Source organism: Schistocerca piceifrons, chromosome 6 (assembly GCF_021461385.2).
Source record: "Schistocerca piceifrons isolate TAMUIC-IGC-003096 chromosome 6, iqSchPice1.1, whole genome shotgun sequence".
NCBI classification, from domain to species: domain Eukaryota; kingdom Metazoa; phylum Arthropoda; class Insecta; order Orthoptera; family Acrididae; genus Schistocerca; species Schistocerca piceifrons.
The window spans coordinates 211,079,081-211,099,150 of NC_060143.1; the positions used below are offsets into that span (position 1 = coordinate 211,079,081).

The window sequence follows — 20,070 nt, forward strand, 5'->3', positions numbered from 1 at the left end:
GAGAGACCTCTTCCCTCCCCAAATGTGCCACTGTCCATATTTATAGTACCAGTATTTGTTCTGATTATGCAGAGTTTTGGTCCTTTTTATTTATTTAACACACTCGGTTTGTATGTGTCGTAACAACTTTGTCCTGCTGTTTTCGCAAAAAAATGAGAAATTAACTATTGCAATCCCATTTATTCCGTTGCTAACCAAAGATACAGAATTTAATTTATGTTTATACACAATGGTACGTTCCAAAGATAAATGTAAACAATTGATGTTGAGTGTTGATATCTTTGTTGTATTGGTCCGGAGCACGTGTAAGATGTGTCGTCTGCTACTGTAAACATGTCTAGAATTGTGAAGTTCTTTAGAGTTATAAGAAATAATTGGAAGAAAAGTGTATTTGGAACAGCTGCTTTATCATATGGAGTGTCTTATGCCAAGGATAAATACGAGTAAGTATGCTTTGTAATCACATTTACGTTATGAGTTTTCTCGCTGTACTGTATAATACTGTCAATGTTACGGCTACAGTAAAACTGTGACCAAAAAAATAGGCTAATGTAGTGTATGCCCGGGTGTGATGTAATTGTTGGTTTTTTATTTTCATTTACCTCTTTGTCAAAAAAAGTCGCAAATTCATATTCGTTTACAAGTTTGTCTGTTGTATGCTGACCGTGCAGTTGAAAATTTGACAGTTGCATTTCTTGTTAACGTAAAAATTTTCCTTCGATACATTCTTATGTCGCTGCTGTTGTAGTTGTTCCATTTTTGCCTTTGCTAAACTTCGATAACATTCATTTTAATTTTGATTCAACAGGACCAATCAGTTGATGAGAGACTACTGTTTGAAGGCGTTAGAATATGGGTCACTACCAATTCCAAACGAATATAATCCTAAGAAAATAGTGGTGATACTGAATCCAGTTGCTAACAAAAGGTAAGAACGCTCGCCATCTACTCAGTTGATAATTCTAGTTGTTGTTTTGCATACAGCTGTTCTTGGTTCTCATAACATAGGCCTGCAAAACCTTTGCTGTATAATTTTTACGCATATATGGAAGAAAATTACGGAATGCCTACAGCAAAATAAGTATGGATCTACACTTTTATAACATCCGGTGTGCATACAGGGTGTCCCATTTATTTTGACCACCCTAAATGACTGTTTGTCCAGATGCAAATTACAAAATGTTTCAAGCAAATGTTCTTTAGCCATCACGGGGACATCAATCAGCATGATTGCCTTCATTGTAGCTTTGTTTTTTTACAAAGATATGAAAAATGGTATGACTTTTTTAAATGGCACCCTGAATTTTTTATTCGGTAATTCATTTCCTCACCTAAACACCTATTCAAAAATGTATCACAGTGTACCATTCACCGAAACTCAACGTTATTAATTACACAACACAACATTGACATTGACGCTGCCAGCATTTGGTGCAGGTACGGGGGGTAATGGATCACATCCACGTGCTGATATTGACAGAGGACAAATGTAAACATAAGTAGAATGCATACCCGTCATTCCATCAACTATCGTCAGTTGAAGAGTTGTGTGAGTAGAATATACACCAACGAAGAGAAGGTAGACATGCTACTCATCTATGGGGAATGTAAGTTAGCAGAACAGTAATTACAATACTGTTTTGTTATGTACGGGCGCATTTAGTACAATAGTTTAGTCCTTTTAGATACTGTTGTGTAGAGTAGGCATACAGTAAAGGCTGTGCTTCCTACAAACTGCATCGACGTAAGATTTCTTTTATTGTTGTTATTGAAGGTAGGTGAAATGCTACGCAGGCAGTGGAACTGTACAGAGAGCAACATCCTGACAAGAACCCACTTTCCTGATGAATGTTTTCTTGTCTTGTTGCAACGCATCAGGAAACGTTAAGTTTCAACCCATGTCAACGCAATCGTCATAGCACTCACACAGACGAAGCTGCCGAAGTTACTGCTCTCACTTCCGCTGCTATGAATCCACATGTGAGCACACAACACCTCGAACACGAGGTTGGCATTTCTAAAACCAGTGGACATCGTATTCTTACACATCACCGGTTCCATCCTTACCATGTACACTTACATGAAGAATTGCATGGGAATGATTTCCAGAATCGTGTACAGTACTGTCAGTGGGCACAGCAGCAAATTCTCACCAACCCGAACTTCTCCAATGTTCTATTTACTGATGAATGTTCCTTCTCAAACAAAGGACTGGTAAATACAAGGAAGGCGTTATTGGTCCAGTGCCCATGATGGCTTAGACAGGTGGAACATCAGCATCAATAGGAGAGTGAACGCCTGGTGTGGGATGCTTGGTACTTCAATTATTGGCCCTTATTTCATCAATGGTAGTCTAAATGGCACAACATATGCCAGCTTCCTTAGATGAATTCTTCCCCCTCTTCTGGATAAAGTGCTACTAAGAACCAGGATGCGTATATGGTATCAGCACGATGGATGTCCAGCACGTAATGCCTTGCATGCACATCATGTTCTGAACCGAAGGTATCCTGCCAGATGGATTGGTCGAGGAGGAACTATTACTTGGCCTGGTAGGTCTCCTGATGTAAATCCACTGGACTTTTTGCCTTGGGGATGCATTAAAGACATTGTCTATCGTGATTTTCCAACAACCCCAGAGTACAAGCAGTTACATATCGTGCTTGCTAATTCTCTTCAGCAGGCAGCACTGGAAGCAATAAATAATTCTTTCATTTAATGAGTGCACCAGTATATCTGTGTCCAGGGTCACCACTTTGAGTACCTTTGAATGTTCTACTCCTGGGCAATGGTACAGGAGAGTCAAAGTCAATTTTGTGTTATGTTTATATTTGGTTTTCATTTGTTTTCTGACAACTCCAGCAAGTGGACGAGTTTGTGATTCCAGGCTCAAAGTCAGTGTTGTGTTATGTAATTAATAATGTTGTGCTTGAGTGAATGGTACACTGTGATACATTTTTGAATAGGTCTTTAGGAGAGGAAATGAATTACTGAAAAAAAATACAGTGTGTCATTTAAAAAGTCATGTTGCTGTTCATATCTTCGTAAAAAACAATCATGCTGGTTGATGTCCCCCTGATGGATAAAGAACATTTGCTTGAAACATTTTGTAATTTGCATTTGGACAAACATTTATTTAGGGTGGTCAAGATAAATGGGACACCCTGTATAATAATAAACTGCTGCTTTCTCGAGGCACTTTAATCCTACCTTAGTAGTAATCCGCAAGGAAAAATTCAAGTTTCTGCAAGGTAGATAGCTTATACACGCAGGATGTCCTAGAAGGAATGGTCAATATTCAGGGATATGACAGGAACAATCATTTGAAGCAAAAAAAAAAAAAAAAAAAAAAAAAAAAACATGGGTTCTGAAATGTATATCTTAAGAGCCATGAGCGCTTCTTCATCTTTGATACAGTGAAATGCATCTCTTGTTCTCAACAAGTACTCATAGCTCATAAGGTATGCATTTTAGAGCCCTTGTTTACTAGATTTTTTTTTACTTCAAATGATTGTTCCAGTCATATGCCTGCATATTGACCATTCATCAGAGCACACCCTGTATAACTGATGTTAGGATGATGATGATGGAGACATCAGAATGAAATACTCCCTCTTCATGCATTGATACAAACATGATTATGCTGTGGGAAACGTTGCTGGCAGACTCTTTGTGTAAAGATTATCACATTGTAAAACTTCAGAAGTAAAAGAGAGAGAAAGCAACAGAAGCTTAAATTTTTCAACATGTAGCCTTATTTACACATTAATTTGTGATGTGAATATAAAATGATTCATTCCACATCATTAAGATTTATCATTCAGATGATCCATGGAACATGAAACTAACAAACAAACTCAGAGACTTTGTCTTTAAATTAACACTTCGGTTTCCAAAACTACCTTTTCCTGTGAATATTACATTCCTACAGATGTTTCACAATAATTAATTTGTAATAATTTGCTGTTAGGTATATACACAGACACAAGCATGTAAGGTAAGTCTTTCCGCTCCCGGGATTGGAATGACTCCTTACCCTCTCCCTTAAAACCCACATCCTTTCATCTTTCCCTCTTTCCTGACGAAGCAACCGTTTGTTGCGAAAGCTTGAATTTTGTGTGTATGTTTGTGTTTGTTTGTGTGTCTATCGACCTGCCAGCGCTTTTGTTTGGTAAGTCTCATCATCTTTCTTGATATACCACTAAGCTGCACAGGGTAGCCACGTGGTCTAAGGCGGCTTGTCACGGTTCACGCGGCTTGTCACAGTTCACGCGGCTCCCCCCGTCAGAGGTTTGAGTCCTCCAATGGGCTTGGGTGTATGTGTTGTACTTAGCGTAAGTGAGTTTAAGTTAGATTAAATAGTGTGTAACCTTAGGGACTGATGACCTCAGCAGTTTCATCCCATAGGAACTTTACCACAAATTTCCAAAATATACTGCTAAATATAACATCGCTCTCAGTTTTATTTGCAGATGACACATCTGTACTCATTGGGATGAGACCACAGGAAAAAATTCCCCAAAGAATCATTGACACACTAAATTGTTTAGAACATTTATGTATGGAAAAAACACATCTCACATTTAAAACTAAACAGTCTGAATCAAGTGACTTCCAAATTATCCATAAAAATCACTAGGCTAATTTAAGGAAGCAGAATCTGTCAAATTCCTGGGGATATTTTTAGAAAAAAATTCATCCTGGTCGTTGCATATAAGTTACTTGGCAAACAAGCTAAACAGTATAGTATTCGCAATGACAATATTGCCCTATGCAAGTGACATTGACACTAGGGAAGTTGTTTAACGCAACTATTTTGAAGCCATTGTAAGATAAGGAATAATCTTTTGGGGCAATGCAAGTAGTGTAAATAGAATATTGTTACTCTGAAACACTGTTATTAGAAAAATGTGTAATAGTAAGCCTAGAGAGTCATGCAGACATTTATTCAGGAGTCTTAAAATTTTAACTATTTGATGTACTTACATTATGAACCGTTTTTCTTTACCCGTACCAATCCAGAATTATTTATAGAAAACCATTTTCAACATGTATGACACAATTAACAAAGACAAATTCAAGTTGCCACTTCATAGACCAAAACTCTACTCTCAGATTACATGGCTATGAAAATCTATATAAATTTAAAATGTAAAACTTTCACAGTATGAAACTAGGTTTACTGAAGATAAGATTACATGCCACTCTAGCGCAAAATGTTATTATTCACACATGGAATTTTTAAAAGATGATTTCTTTGTAGAGTACTGAAATAGATTTGTATTGTTGTATGTATCTCTGGTAAATTATCTATATTGATGAGTCCCCTGTACAATCAATGATTTATTTATGTATGTCATGTGACTTTAAAACTCTGATTCTGATTCCACACCTTGAGTCCAAAAACATTTCCCATTTTACTTGTAAGGATGATGTGTTGGTCACGAATAAGAAAATAACAGGTACCAGTAGTGCTCGGACTGGAAGCACGACGAAGAGGTAACTGTCATAGTTTTGAAGGAAAACCTTTAAATTTGTATGAGGCAAGTATTGTAAGTGCAATATTCCTTCCAGAAAGTCTTTTCTTGCACAGAATTTGTGTAGCAATGAAACTTAATAATAGATTAAAACTGTATGCCACATCAAGAATCAGACCAAATATTTTGTCTTTTGTATGCACTTGTGTGGCAACTTAGCCTCCAGAGCATTCACGATTAATCTGTATAGGCATGTATCATATTGTCTGTTAGTCCTGGAACAGTTTGTAATGGAAGGGAGCCTCTATGCTACATATACCATGTAAAGAAACAGAAACTATGGCATTGTAGGTGTAAAACAAAGCATGAGGCTACAGAGGGAGAGAGATGCTAAGTGACATTTGGCTAATTTGACTGTGAGAAGAGTAATGTGTGAAGGCTTCAGTGACTACCATCCCACAATTGCACTGAAAGACCTCTCTAAACTAAAAAGCTCCATCCGAACAGGTCTCGAAAGACCCAATGGTACTGACCAACTGCCGTGTCATCCTGACCCTATAGGTGTCTGTGGCTGCAGACATAAAGGGGCTTGCGGTCAGCACACCCCTCTCCCAGCCATTGTCAGTTTTCGTGACCGGAGCCACTACTTCTCAGTCAAGTATCTCCTCGGTTTGCCTCACAAGGGCTGAGTGCACCCCATTTGCCATCAGCGCGTGGCAGACTGGATTGTCACCCATCCAAGTATCAAGACCAACAGAGCTTAACTCGGTGATCTGCCGGGAAACAATGTTACCACTGCGGTAAGGCCATTGGTGAAAGACCTCTCACAAAACCAAAAGAAATTGCCATCATGTGTAGTGGCTGTCAGTGTCACCAAATTTTGTGTCCAGACATACATTGATAAGACAGGATGTGAAATTGAGGGTAAGAAAGCAAAAGCAGACATGTTTGACACTGTTTTATAATGCTCCTTTACAAAGATAGAGCCAAGCATACTTACCCAGCTTAATTCTCACACGACTGTAGGGTCATTAAAGTCACTGGAAAAGTTTGAATTGTGGGAAGGAAATCAGCAGTCTCCAGTGAAAGGAATCATCCTAGCATTTACCTTAATGCAATTTAGATAAATATTAATCTGAATGGTCGGGTGAAGATTTGACCTGTCACCCTCCCAAATGTGAATCCATTTTGATAACAATTTCACCATGTCGGTCAATAAAACTTTTCTTAGGTTTCTTATATATGATCCAGTTATCCGTATTGGAGTGCTTTTTAAATGCAGGTGGACAAATATCCAGTCAGTTTGTATAATATTTCAAACTGCTCGAAAGATTGGAAATTTGTTTTAAATGTTCAGAAATGTAAAAGTGCTTGCTTACGAAAAATTCAGAAATGTAGTGTTGTGTGATTATATCAGTGAGTCACTATTAAATCTGTTGTCTCATACAAATGCATGGGTATAGCAATTTGTGGGGATACCAAACAGAATGATCACATAGGCTCATTTGTAGATAAAGTAGGTGGCAGATTTTGGTTAATTGGTAGGAGACAAGGAAAATGCAGTAATTCTACAGTGGGGACTGCTTGCAAAATACACATGTGGTTCATTCTACCATATTTCTAAAGTGCGTGGGAGCCACGCCAAAAAGGATGAACAGAGCATATTGGACATACCGGTATACAAAGAAGGGCAGCATGAATGATCCAAGTTTTTTTTACTCAGAGGAGGGTTTCACAAAAATGCTTGCTGAGAGCTGTCAACTATCTAGTGAAAACCTACTTATAAAGTTTTAAGAATCAGTTGAGGAATCTATAAACATGCTGCAGCCCCTTACAGACTGCTCCTTTTGAAATTGCAAAGACTAGGTTACACTAATTGTAGTGTGTACAGAAGTCTTTCAGTCTTTCCTTCTCATCCCGTGCGGTAAGTCTCCCCTGACCTGAGGTTCTGGGCGACTTTTCTGAACTGTACCTGTTTCCCTAAACCTCTCCAGTCCTTTTCCTTTACCCCTCTTCCTTCCCCTTCAACTCTTATGCCAGAAAGAACCACTGGCTCTGAGAGCTTGTAAAAGTTAAACCTTATTGTGTGCGTGTTCTCCTCCCGCTGATTGGTGAGTAGACTTTTTATCTATCCATTTACATTGTATTGTCAGTAATTGATTATCATCATTCAGGTATTTAAATTATCTTTTGTGCTGTGCTCAGTGCAGGAAAAACCCACAATATGCTGTACAATGGGAGTACCATTTGCCATGCACTTCACATTCATTTGCTAATTGTAGTTGTTGATATAGAGTAAAGGTAACCACTCACAATATAGTGTAGTCCAGGCGTTGAATAGCAAGCAAGCACATAAACAAGACTGAAATCATCAATAAGCTTTCAGGCAATGTCTATATAACACACACATTTTTCTGACATTATAGCATTACTGTGGTGAAGACATGCAGCAGTGAGACATTTGAAAACTTTGTTAGTTAGTTAGTTAGTTACTATCATGTTCCACAGATCATTCATACGATTAATCACAACGATGTGGAACTAGTCATTTTACATTCACATACACTTTCATTTGGAAATATGGCTACATGCTGACGATTTACAAGAGTATTAGAAATTCAAAAATAGAATTTTTCTGTGGAACAGGAATTGTCAAGGACAAACTTTTTCAGTTTGTTTTAAAATTTAACTTTGCTGTCTGTCAGACATTTTATATCAGTGATTGTTGTGGTTGTTGTCTTCTTCAGTTTGAAGACTTGTTTGATGTAGTTCTCCACACTACTCTATTTTGTGCAAGCCTCTTTATTTCTGAATAGCTACTTCAACCTATATCTTTTTGAACCTGCTTATTGTGTTCAACTCTTGGTTTTCCCCTACAGTTTTTACCCTCATGCTTCCTTTGAGTACTAAATTGGTGATCTGTTGCTGTCTAACAATGTCATGTCAAACAATCTCTTCCTTTAGTCAAATTATGCCACAAATTTCTTTGAAGCTCAGTTCTATTCAGTACCTCCTCATTAGATATATGAAGTACCCATCTAGTCTTCAGCATTTTTCTGTAGCACCACATTTCAAAAGCCTCTATTCACTTCTTGTCTGAATTGTTCTGGTCTATGTTTCACTTCCATACAGGGCTACACTCCATACAAATACCTTCAAAAAAGACTTTGTCACACTTAAAACTGTATCCAATGTTAACAAAGTTCCCTTCTTCAGAAATGTTTTTCTTACCATTGCCAGTATACATTTTATATCATCTCTACTTTGACAACCATCATTTATTTTACTGACCAAATAGCAAAGCTCATCTACCATGTTACTTTTAGTGTCTCATTTCCTAATTGAATTCCCTCTGCATCACTTGATTTAGTTCAACTACATTCAGTGGCCCTTGTTTTGCTTTTGATACTGTTCATATTATATCTTCCTTTGAAGACACTGTCCATTCCTTTTACAATCCAAAGGGTCCACAGTGTAGAAGATATCTCTTTGAAACATTATGTACTAAAGTCCAGATTGCTACTATAGTAGTTTAATGATGCATTGTCATGGATCCATTTGAGTTAGAATGCTGTCTTCAGATCATCTTTGAAAGGTTACATAACATTTTTTGTAACTTTCACAGATGGTCTGAATATGGCATACTATTAAAAATGGATCCATTACAATAAATACATAATTAAATTACTATAGCAGCACCGAGCAAGGTAGCGCAGTGGTAGCACACTGGACTCGCATTCGGGAGGACGACGGTTCAATCCCGTGTCTGGCCATCCTGATTTAGGTTTTTCGTGATTCCCCTAAATCACTCCAGGCAAATGCTGGGATGGTTCTTTTGAAAGGGCACGGCCGACTTCCTTCCCCATCCTTCTGTAATCCGATGAGACCGATGACCTCGCTGTTTGGTCTCTGCCCACCAAAGCAACCCAACCAAACCTACTATAGCAGCAATGAAGACTTTATTACATACTGTCCATGCCCAGCCTCATAAACAGTTCAAAATTTCCCAATGGGAAACTATGTAGATATATTGTTACAAGTAAACTTTTTCAGTACTAATTCACAACCATACACTTCAATATATTGATCACTGCAAAATCTACATTTTCAGTGCTTTTGAACTTTAGCTCTGCCTTAATATGTGTAACAACTCTCTCCTTTTCACATATTAGTTTTATATGAGTAAAATGCTGAAGTGTAATATTTTATATTTAACGTATCTAACCTGATGGTCATATGATAGGCACAAGGATTATATCTTTCCACAGCTCTCTAAGTTTCCCAAACAGACAAGCAGCTCTCTTGCTCATTGATCAGTGGAGAAATGACTGATAATTATTAGAAGAGACTGGAAGGTAAGCAGATGGATCAGGTGACAAATGTCATTATAAAATGAAATTGTGCTTTTCATGAAAATGAAATGGAAGTGGGCAAGGCATGTAACCATGTGAATTGATGGTAGGTAGACTAAGAAACATCTTTTCTGGACTTGAAGAGAAATGGTCATTTAGTGGAAAACTGGTAGATGGCCTTAAAAAATGTGAGGAGGCAACATTAATCCTTGTATCTAAAACCTTAATGCTTAAAAAAGGCAAGTCCTACATCCAGCAGAAGTTGCCAGATGGATGACGACGACGACGATGATGATGATGATGATGATTCAATAGAAACTACAGCAATCATTCAATGAACATAAGAGAGAAAAATTAATTTCCAACGGATAACATTTCTGTAACCTTTGTACGTGTACACTGATGAACCAAAATATTATGACCACTGCTCACTGCAAGACCAAATACTGCCTGGTGGCACTGTGGACATGGAACACTGTAAGAAAAGTAAAAAGTGGAGCAGAGATGAATGGGGAATCATTTAGCAACGATACAGGATGAAGATGGGGAAATCCACCGATATGAGTGACTGACAAAGGGCAGACTGTTATGACATAGCACCACAGAACAAGGATCACAGGAATGGCAAAACTTGTTGGCACTTGCATGCAACAGTTGTGAGCATCTATAGACATTGGTTGAAGGATGGTGAAACCACAGATAGGTGACAAAGTGTCAGACAACCCTACCTCATCATACAATATGTAGTTCGGAGGCTTGCCTGCTCTGTAAAACATGATAGATGATGATCTATGGCTGATCTCACAACAGAGTACACAAGCATAAGTGTTTCAGAACATGCCATTCAGTGCACATTGTTAAACATGTGACTCCTCTATGTACTGCCCCTGAATACTACCGTGTAGAACCGAAATTGTCATCATTACAATTGCAATTGACACGGGACCATCAAGATTTGACCAAGGATCAAAGGAAGCATGTCACCTGGTTGAATGAATCAGTTTCCTTATTACACCAAGTTGATGGTCATGTCAAGATATGCCAGCATCCATGCTCTGTACCATGGGTGCAGGCTAGTGTGTGTGTGGGGGGGGGGGGGTATTATACTATGGGGAATATTCAACTGGTCTTTCATGGGACTCACGGTAAAGCACAGACACTATAACAGCTATGTAAACATTTTTTGAAACTACCTGTCTCCCTTAATGCCTGATGTCTTTCCTACCAATGATGGCATCTTCCAGTACGATAACTTCCTTGTCACTATACCAGAGACGTGCCACAGTGATTTGAGAGCATAATAGTGAACTCATATTAATGTCCTCGCCACAAAATTCGCTTGATCTGACCGCTGTGGATCACATCTGCAACACTATCAAGTGCCATATCCGCAAATCACTAGCCCGTAATTTATGGTTACCACATTATTTGTGTCTAGAATTGCTGGTGAATTAAATAAAAATTTAGTTTCTGCTGGAAATTATATAACTTTCTTGGCAATTGCCTTTCCAAGATTGACTTCTGAAATACTCCTCTGTGATACAGACAAGAGGGAGATTGAGTCAATAATTAAATCACTGAAGACTAAGGACTATCATGGTTATGATGGAGTGTCTAGCAGAATATTAAAGTACTTTGCTGCACATGTTAACCCTGTATTTAGCCATATTTGTAATTTTTCCTATAGGAATTGTCAATTTCCTAAATGATTAAAGTACCCAGTAGTAAAGCCACTTTATAGAAAGGGAGAAAGGGTTAATGTAGATAATTTTAGACCTATTTCTATGCCATCAGTCTTTGCAAAAGTTATTGAAAAGGCTTTCCCCTGATAACGAAGTTCGGTGGCAGGAGGAACAAGACTTTTGGCCAGGTGAATACATGGTTATAAATACAAAATCAAATAGGGGTAACGCAGGAGTAGGTTTAATAATGAATAAAAAAATAGGAGTGTGGGTAAGCTACTACAAACAGCATAGTGAACGCATTATTGTAGCCAAGATAGACACGAAGCCCATGCCTACTATAGTACTACAAGTTTATATGCCAACTAGCTCTACAGATGAAGAAATTGATGAAATGTATGATGAGATAAAAGAAATCATTCAGGTAGTGAAGGGAGATGAAAATTTAATAGTCATGGGTGACTGGAATTTGACAGTAGGAAAAGGAAAAGAAGGAAACATAGTAGGTGAATATTGACTGGGGCTAAGAAATGAAAGAGGAAGCCGCCTGGTAGAATTTTGCACAGAGTGTAACTTAATCATAGCTAACACTTGGTTCAAGAATCATGAAAGAAGGTTGTATACATTGAAGAACCCTGGAGATACTAGAAGGTTTCAGATAGATTATATAATGGTAAGACAGAGATTTAGGAACCAGGTTTTAAATTGTAAGACATTTCCAGGGGCAGATGTGGACTCTGACCACAATCTATTGGTTATGAACTGTAGATTAAAACTGAAGAAACTGCAAAAAGGTGGGAATTTAAGTAGATGGGACCTGGATAAACTGAAAGAACCAGAGGTAGCACAGAGTTTCAGGGAGAGCATAAGGGAACAATGGACAGGAATGGGGAAAAGAAATACAGTAGAAGAAGAATGGGTAGCTTTGAGGAATGAAATAGTGAAGGCAGCAGAGGATCAGGTAGCTAAAAAGACGAGGTCTAGTAGAAATCCTTGGGTAACAGAAGAGATACTGAATTTAATTGATGAAAGGAGAAAATACAAAAATGCAGTAAGTGAAGCAGGCAAAAAGGAATACAAAATCTCAAAAATGAGATCGACAAGAAGTGCAAAATGGCTAAGCAGGGATAGCTAGAGGACAAATGAAAGGATGTAGAGGCTTATCTCATGAAGGGTAAGATAGGTACTGCCTACAGGAAAATTAAAGAGACCTTCGGAGAAAAGAGAACCACTTGCATGAATATCAAGAGTTCAGATGGAAACCCAGTTCTAAGCAAAGAAGGGAAAGCAGAAAGGTGGAAGGAGTATATAGAGGGTCTATACAGGGGCAATGTTCTTGATGACAATATTATGGAAATGGAAGAGGATGTAGATGAAGATGAAATGGGTGATATGATACTGCGTGAAGAGTTTGACAGATCACTGAAAGACCTAAGTGGAAACAAGGCCCCGGGAGTAGACAACATTCCATTAGAACTACTGACAGCCTTGGGAGAGCCAGTCCTGACAAAACTCTACCATCTGGTGAGCAAGATGTGTGAGACAGGCAAAATACCCTCAGACTTCAAGAAGAATATGATAATGCCAATCCCAAAATTTAAATTCTAAAGGTGGCAGGGGTAAAATACAGGGAGCGAAAGGCTATTACAGTTTGTACAGAAACCAGATGGCAGTTATAAGAGTCGAGGGGCATGAAAGGGAAGCAGTGGTTGGGAAGGGAGTGAGACAGGGTTGTAGCCTCTCCCCGATGTTACTCAATCTGTATATTGAGCAAGCAGTAAAGGAAACAAAAGAAAAATTCGGAGTAGGTATTAAAATGCATGGAGAAGAAATAAAAACTTTGAGGTTTGCCGATGACATTGTAATTCTGTCAGAGACAGCAGAGGACTTGGAAGAACAGAATGGACAGTGTCTTGAAAGGAGGGTATAAGATGAACATCAACAAAAGCAAAATGAGGATAATGGAATGTAGTCAAGTCAACTCGGGTGATGCTGAGGGAATTAGATTAGGAAATGAGACACTTAAAGTAGTAAAGGAGTTTTGCTATTAGGGGAGCAAAATAACTGATGATGGTCGAAGTAGAGAGGATATAAAATGTAGACTGGCAATGGCAAGGAAAGCATTTCTGAAGAAGAGAAATTTGTTAACATGGAGTATAGATTTAAGTGTCAGGAAGTCGTTTCTGAAAGTATTTGTATGGAGTCTAGCCATGTATGGAAGTGAAACATGGACGATAAGTAGTTTGGACAAGAAGAGAATAGAAGCTTTTGAAATGTGGTGCCACGGAAGAATGCTAAAGATTAGATGGGTAGATCACATAACTAATGAGGAGGTATTGAATAGAATTGGGAAGAAGAGGAGTTTGTGGCACAACTTGACTAGAAGAAGGGATTGGTTGGTAGGAATGTTCTGAGGCATCCAGGATTGGTTGGTGAGACATGTTCTGAGGCATCAATTGGTCACCAATTTAGTACTGGAGGGTAGCGTGGAGGGTAAAAATCATAGAGGGAGACCAAAAGATGAATACACTAAGCAGATTCAGAAGGATGTAGGCTGCAGTATGTACTGGGAGATGAAGAAGCTTGCACAGGATACAGTAGCATGGAGAGCTGCATCAAACCAGTCTCAGGAGTGAAGACCACAGCAACAACAACATTTAAAAGGCTGTGTATGTAAGGATAATTGATCATTTTATATCCCACGATTTGCTATCAAATGTACAGTTTGGCTTTAGAAGTCGTTTAACAACTGAAAATGCTATATTCTCTTTTCTCTGTGTGGTACTGGATGGCCTAAACAAAAGGTTTCAAATGCTTGGCATATTTTTTGATTTAACTATGGCATTTGATTGTGTTGATCACAAAATATTTCCCCAGAAGTTGGACCATTACGGAGTACGGGGAGTAGCTCACAATTGGTTCACCTCTTACTTTAGCAACAGGCAGGAGGTCATAATTCACAATGTTGATAACGTCAGTATTGGGGCCACTGCTGTTCCTTATTTCCATAAATGATCTGCCCTCTAGTATTACAGGTAACTCTAATATATTCTTGTTTGCTGATGACATTAGCTTGGTAGTAAAGGATGTTGTGTGCAACATTGGCTCACTTTCAAATAGTGCAGCACATGACCTAAGTTCATGGCTTGTAGAAAATAAACTAACATTAAATCACAGTAAGACTCAGTTTTTACAGTTTCAAACACACAATTCAATAAAATCTGGCGTTTTATTTCACAGAATGGGCATATGATTAGTGAAACTGAACAGTTCAAATTTCTAGGTGTTCAGATAGGTAGTAAGCTGTCATGGAAACCGCACATTCAGGAGCTTGTTCAAAGACTTAATACTGCCATTTTTACTATTCAAATGGTATCTGAAGTGAGTGATCATTCGACACACAGATTAGTCTACTTTGCTTACTTTCATTCGCTCATGTCGTATGGTATTGTATTTGGGATAACTCTTCCCATTTTCTAAAATGATATTTTTGGCTCAGAAATGGGCAGTTCGAGCAATAAGTGGTGTAAGTTCACAAACCTCTTGTCGATCCCTGTCCACGAGTCTGGGTATTTTGACATTGGCCTCTCAATATATATATATTCCTTACTGTCATTTCTTATTAACAGTATTAGCTTATTCCCAAGAATAAGCAGCTTTCACTCGGTTAATACTCAGCAGAAATCAAACCTGCATTTTGATTGGACTTCCTTAACTCTTGTGCAGAAAGGTGTGCAGTATACTGCTGCATCCATTTTCAATAAGCTACCACTCAAATTCAAAAATCTCAGCAGTAATCCACGCGCTTTCAAATAAAAACTGAAGAGTTTCCTCATGGGTCATTCCTTCTAGTCTGTCAATGAGTTCCTTGAAAAATTAAGCTGATTCTTATTGTATTGTTGATTGCATTTACTTAAACTTATGGACTGACTTTTTGCAGATTCATAAACATTTATTTTTATGTGTTATCTGTTATTACTTTTATGTCGTAATTTCGTGTACTGACACGTTCCATGGCCTTGGAGATATGCTCCTCAATTTGGTCCTACAGAACTAGATGTGTAAATAAAAAAATAAAATAAAAATTAAAAAAAAAGACATCTAGTTTCACATACCTACCAAGGATCTGTCAAATCCATGTCAGCAGAATCACTACTGTGATGCATTCTACAGGTACACAAACATGACAATAGGTAGGTAGTTGAAATGTTTTGGCTCATTGATGTATACATGTATGTATGTACTATTCTACAGGTTACACTTTCAGAGAATTTCCAATACGAATGAAAAGTGTGGCTAATGATGTTCTGATTTTAAAATCTGGAATCTTTTGCTGGAATTTACCATTTGTATGATACTACTGTGAAAAATCTATTGTTTTGTGAGTTTCTTCAGTCAGTGTTCTTTGAATTGTGCTATGTAGTGAATTGTTGGCTCATAATATGCCGAAGAAGCTAAAGGCAGAAGTACAATAATTGATGGAAACAGAAAGTTGTGTCTGTATATACTTTCATCCTTGTGCTGTACCATTGTCTACTGTATCCACACAAATAAATCTATAATGGCAACAAAAGGATGTAGTTGACATGTCTTTCACTAAGCGACATGTGAGGTGTTCGTTGTGTTCCGTCAGTATCTTGAGAATCCAATAAAAATGTAAACAGACAACTAGAAATACATAGCACAAGGAATTATGCATTTATATTTCAGTTTATTAATGTTCATAAAAAAATGTGTTCATTGCACATTTATTGGTGTTCCTTCTTCAGTTTTCAATAATTATACTGTTCATTGCAATAGTGTTCATTGGTATAATTCTCTTTTCTGTATTTAATTTCAGGAAAGCAAAGAAAAATTTTGATAAATACTGTGCTCCATTACTTAATCTTGCAGGAGTATTTGTTGATGTTATGCAGACAGAATCTGTTGGCCATGCTTGTAATATAATAGAGAAAATTGATGCCAGAACTGATGCAGTTGTTGTTGCTGGTGGAGATGGGACTCTCTCTGAGGTAAAGAAGGAAACAAAACTCTAAACCCAAATATGTCTGTTCCTTTTTTTTACATATATAATGTAGGAAGGTATTTTTCACGTACCAGGTATTACGTTTACATTCCTAACTGCAGCAGTGCTTAACATGAAGTTACATACATTCACTGTATTGAGGCTGTGAAATAACTTTTGTCATTGTTGTTGTGGTGGTCTTCAGTCTGAAGACTGGTTTGATGCAGCTCTCCATGCTAAGCATCTTCATCTCAAAATAACAACTGTAATTTACATCCTCCTGGATTTGCTTAATGTATACATCTCTTGGTCTCCCTCTGTGATTTTTACCTCTCACACTTCCCGACAATACTAAGTTCATGTTCCCTTATGTCTCAAAATGTGTCCTTTTAACTGATCCCTTGTTCTTGTCAGGTTGTGCCTCAAATTTCTTTCCTCCCCAATTCTGTTCAGTGCCTCCTCATTAGTTATGTGATCTGCCCATCTAATCTTCAGCACTCTTCTGCAGCACCACATTTCAAAAGCTTCTATGCTCTTCATATCTAAATTGTTTATCATCCATGTTTCACTTCCATACATGGCTACACTCCATTCAAATACTTTCAGGAAAGACTTCCTGAAACTTAAATCTCTTACTTGATGTTAACAAATTTCTCTTCTTCAGAAACATTTTTCTTGCCATTGCCAATCTACATTCTATCCTCTCTACTTTGGCCATCATCAGTTATTCTGCTGTCCAAAAAGCAAAACTCATCCTGTTACCCAAAGCACAGCAGAGTGAGTGGCAGGTGGTAATGTGTATGCATCACTTGAGGCTTCGTCGACTTGTGACAGTCATGGCCGCAGATTTCTAGGCCTGCATTGTCATATAGGGATTTTAGTAATCCCCTTGATAGGTCAGGGGTGCACAAAATGAAGGAAGCAGCTACTTGGGTAGCAGAATACTTGTGGAGTGCACATGAGGGTTTTTAGGCTAGATGGTAGCTCTGATGAACACTCACTGGTCGATGCACAGCAAGGGAAGTCAGTCGGCATGCGTAGTAAAGTAAACTGACAAAATATTTGTAATAAAGTTCCTGAATTTACTGCTCTCCAGGAAAGTTCTCACATGCAGATTACTCTTGGATCGAAAGTTGGCAAAAACCCAAACTGGAAAGCTCTGAGGTATTTACTGAGCAATGGAAAGTATATCGGAAAGACAGATTTGAAGCCATAGGAGGGGGAGGTTCATTGCACTTGACAAAAATATTGTCTCTGTTGAGGTTGAAATTGAGTGTGACAGTGAAGTTATCTGGTCACGTATAATAGGTGCAGGTGAAACCAAGTTAATTGTTAGATGTTTTTACTGGCCACCTGATTCCACTGTGATAATTCTAGAGTCATTCAAAGGAAGTCTTATGATCAATAGTGTGTAAATAACCAGATCGTGCAGTACTTCTTAGAGATGACTTTAACCTATGCTAGCTCAGCAGCTCACATGCAATGGAAATATCTTAGACCTTGTAGCTACAAATAGGCCGGACCTTATTGACAGTGTCAGTATAGGAAGGGGGATTAGCAATCATGATGTAATTATAGCAATTATAGTTACAAATGTTAATAAATCACTCAAGAAGGCTGAAAGTGTGTTTCTGCTAAATAGAGCAGATAAGCAATTGTTAGCATCTCACTTAGAAAGTGAACTGACATCACTTTGTTCCAGTAAGGTGGACATAGAGGAATTATGGGCAAGGTTTAAGCAGATTGTAAATTGTGGTCTGGAGAGTTATGTGGCTAGTAAGTGGACGAAGGATGGACCCACCATGGTTTTATAACAACATTTGTAAGATGCTGAGGAAACAGAGGCTGTTGCACTCTTGATGCAAAAGAAAACACACAATGACAACAAACAAAGGTTAGTTGAAATATGTGCATCTGTGAAAAGATCCATGTGCGAAGCATACAACTACCATCGTCACACCTTAGCAAAAGATCTGGCAGAGAACCCAAGAAGTTTCTGGTCCTATGTAAGATCACTAAGCAGGTCTAAGGCTCCTATTCAGTCCCTTGTTGACCATTCCAGTGTGGCAGTTGTAGATAGCAAAATAAAAGCCGAAGTTTTAAATTTCACATTCAAGAAATTGTTCACATGGGAGAATCGTACAAACATACTGTCATCTGACCACTGGACAGACTCCCATTGGGACAACATAGTAATAAGCATCCCTGGCGTAAAGAAACAACTGAAAGATTTGAAAGCAAATAAATCACCTGGTCCAGATGGAATCCCAATGTGGTTTTACAAAGAGTAGTCCGTGGCATTGGTCCCTTACCTAGTCTGCATTTGTCATGAATATCTCACCCCACAAGTGAGTAGAAAAAAGCTTAGTTGATTCCAGTATACAAAATGGATAAAAGAATGGACCCACAAAATTACAGACCAGTATCCCTAACTTCAGTCTGCTGAAGAATCCTTGAACATATTCTCAGTTCAAATGTAAATAATAATAATAATATTCTTGAGATTGAGAAGCTTATGTCCAAGGATCATCAAGGTTAATGAAAGCATCACTTGTGTGAAACTCAGCTTGCCCTTTTCTCACATGGTATATTATGAACTGTGGATGAAGCGCAACAGGCAGATCCCATATTTCTAGATTTCTGGAAGGCTTTTAACACGGTGCCCCATTGCATGCTGTTAATGAAGTTACAAGCATTTGGAATAAGTTAACAGATATGTGAGAGGCTTGAAGACTTCTTAAGTTGTAGAACCCAGTATGTTGTCCTTGATGGTGAGTGTTCATCAGAGACAAGGGTATCATCAGGAGTGCCCCCAAGGAAGTGTGATAGGACCACTGTTGTTCTCTATATACATAAATGATATGGGAGACAGGCAGGGCAGCAATCTGCAGTTGTTTGCTGATGATGCTGTGGTGTACAATAAGGTGTCGAAGGTGAGTGATTGTAGGAAGATACAAGATGATTGAGACAAACTTCCTAGTTGGTGTGATGAATGGCAGCTAGCTCTAAATGTGGAAAAATGTAAGTTGATGTGGATGAGTCAGAGGAACAAACCTGTAACATTCAGAGAGAGTATTACTATTGTCCTGCTTGACAGTGTCAAGCCATTTAAATATCTGAGCATAATGTTGCAAAGTGATATAAAATGAAACAACCATGTGAGAACTGTTGTAGGGAAGGTGAATGCTTGACTTTGGTTTATTGGGAGAATTTTAGGAAAGAATGGTTCACCTCTAAAAGAGACTGCGTATAGGATGCTGGTGCAATCTATTCTTGAGTACTGGTTGAGTGTTTGGGATCTGTATGAAGCCATATTGAAGGAAGACATCGAAGCAATTCAGAGGCGGGCTGCTAGATTTGTTACCGGTAGGTTTGAACCACACATAAGTGTTACGGGATGGTTCAGGAACTTAAATGGGAATCCCTGGAGGGAAAGCGACATTCTTTTTGAGAAACACGATTGAAAAAATTTGGAGAACCAGCATTTGAAGCTAACTGCTGAATGATTCCAGTGCCACCAGCGCTCCCACCAATACATTGACATAAGGACCATG

At 38.3% G+C, this 20,070-nt stretch overlaps 1 protein-coding gene across 1 annotated transcript in view; it reads left to right on the plus strand.

Annotated features, from left to right (window-relative positions):
- The first annotated feature begins 285 nt into the window (after positions 1-285).
- The window catches only part of LOC124802792 (acylglycerol kinase, mitochondrial), a 100,643-nt gene continuing 80,858 nt past the window's right edge, over positions 286-20,070 (plus strand). Inside the window, exons 1-3 of the mRNA XM_047263794.1 lie at positions 286-443; positions 809-928; positions 16,352-16,523. Coding sequence (XP_047119750.1) covers positions 334-443; positions 809-928; positions 16,352-16,523 — 402 coding nt within the window. The 5' untranslated portion in view covers positions 286-333. The remainder of the gene's footprint in view (positions 444-808; positions 929-16,351; positions 16,524-20,070) is intronic.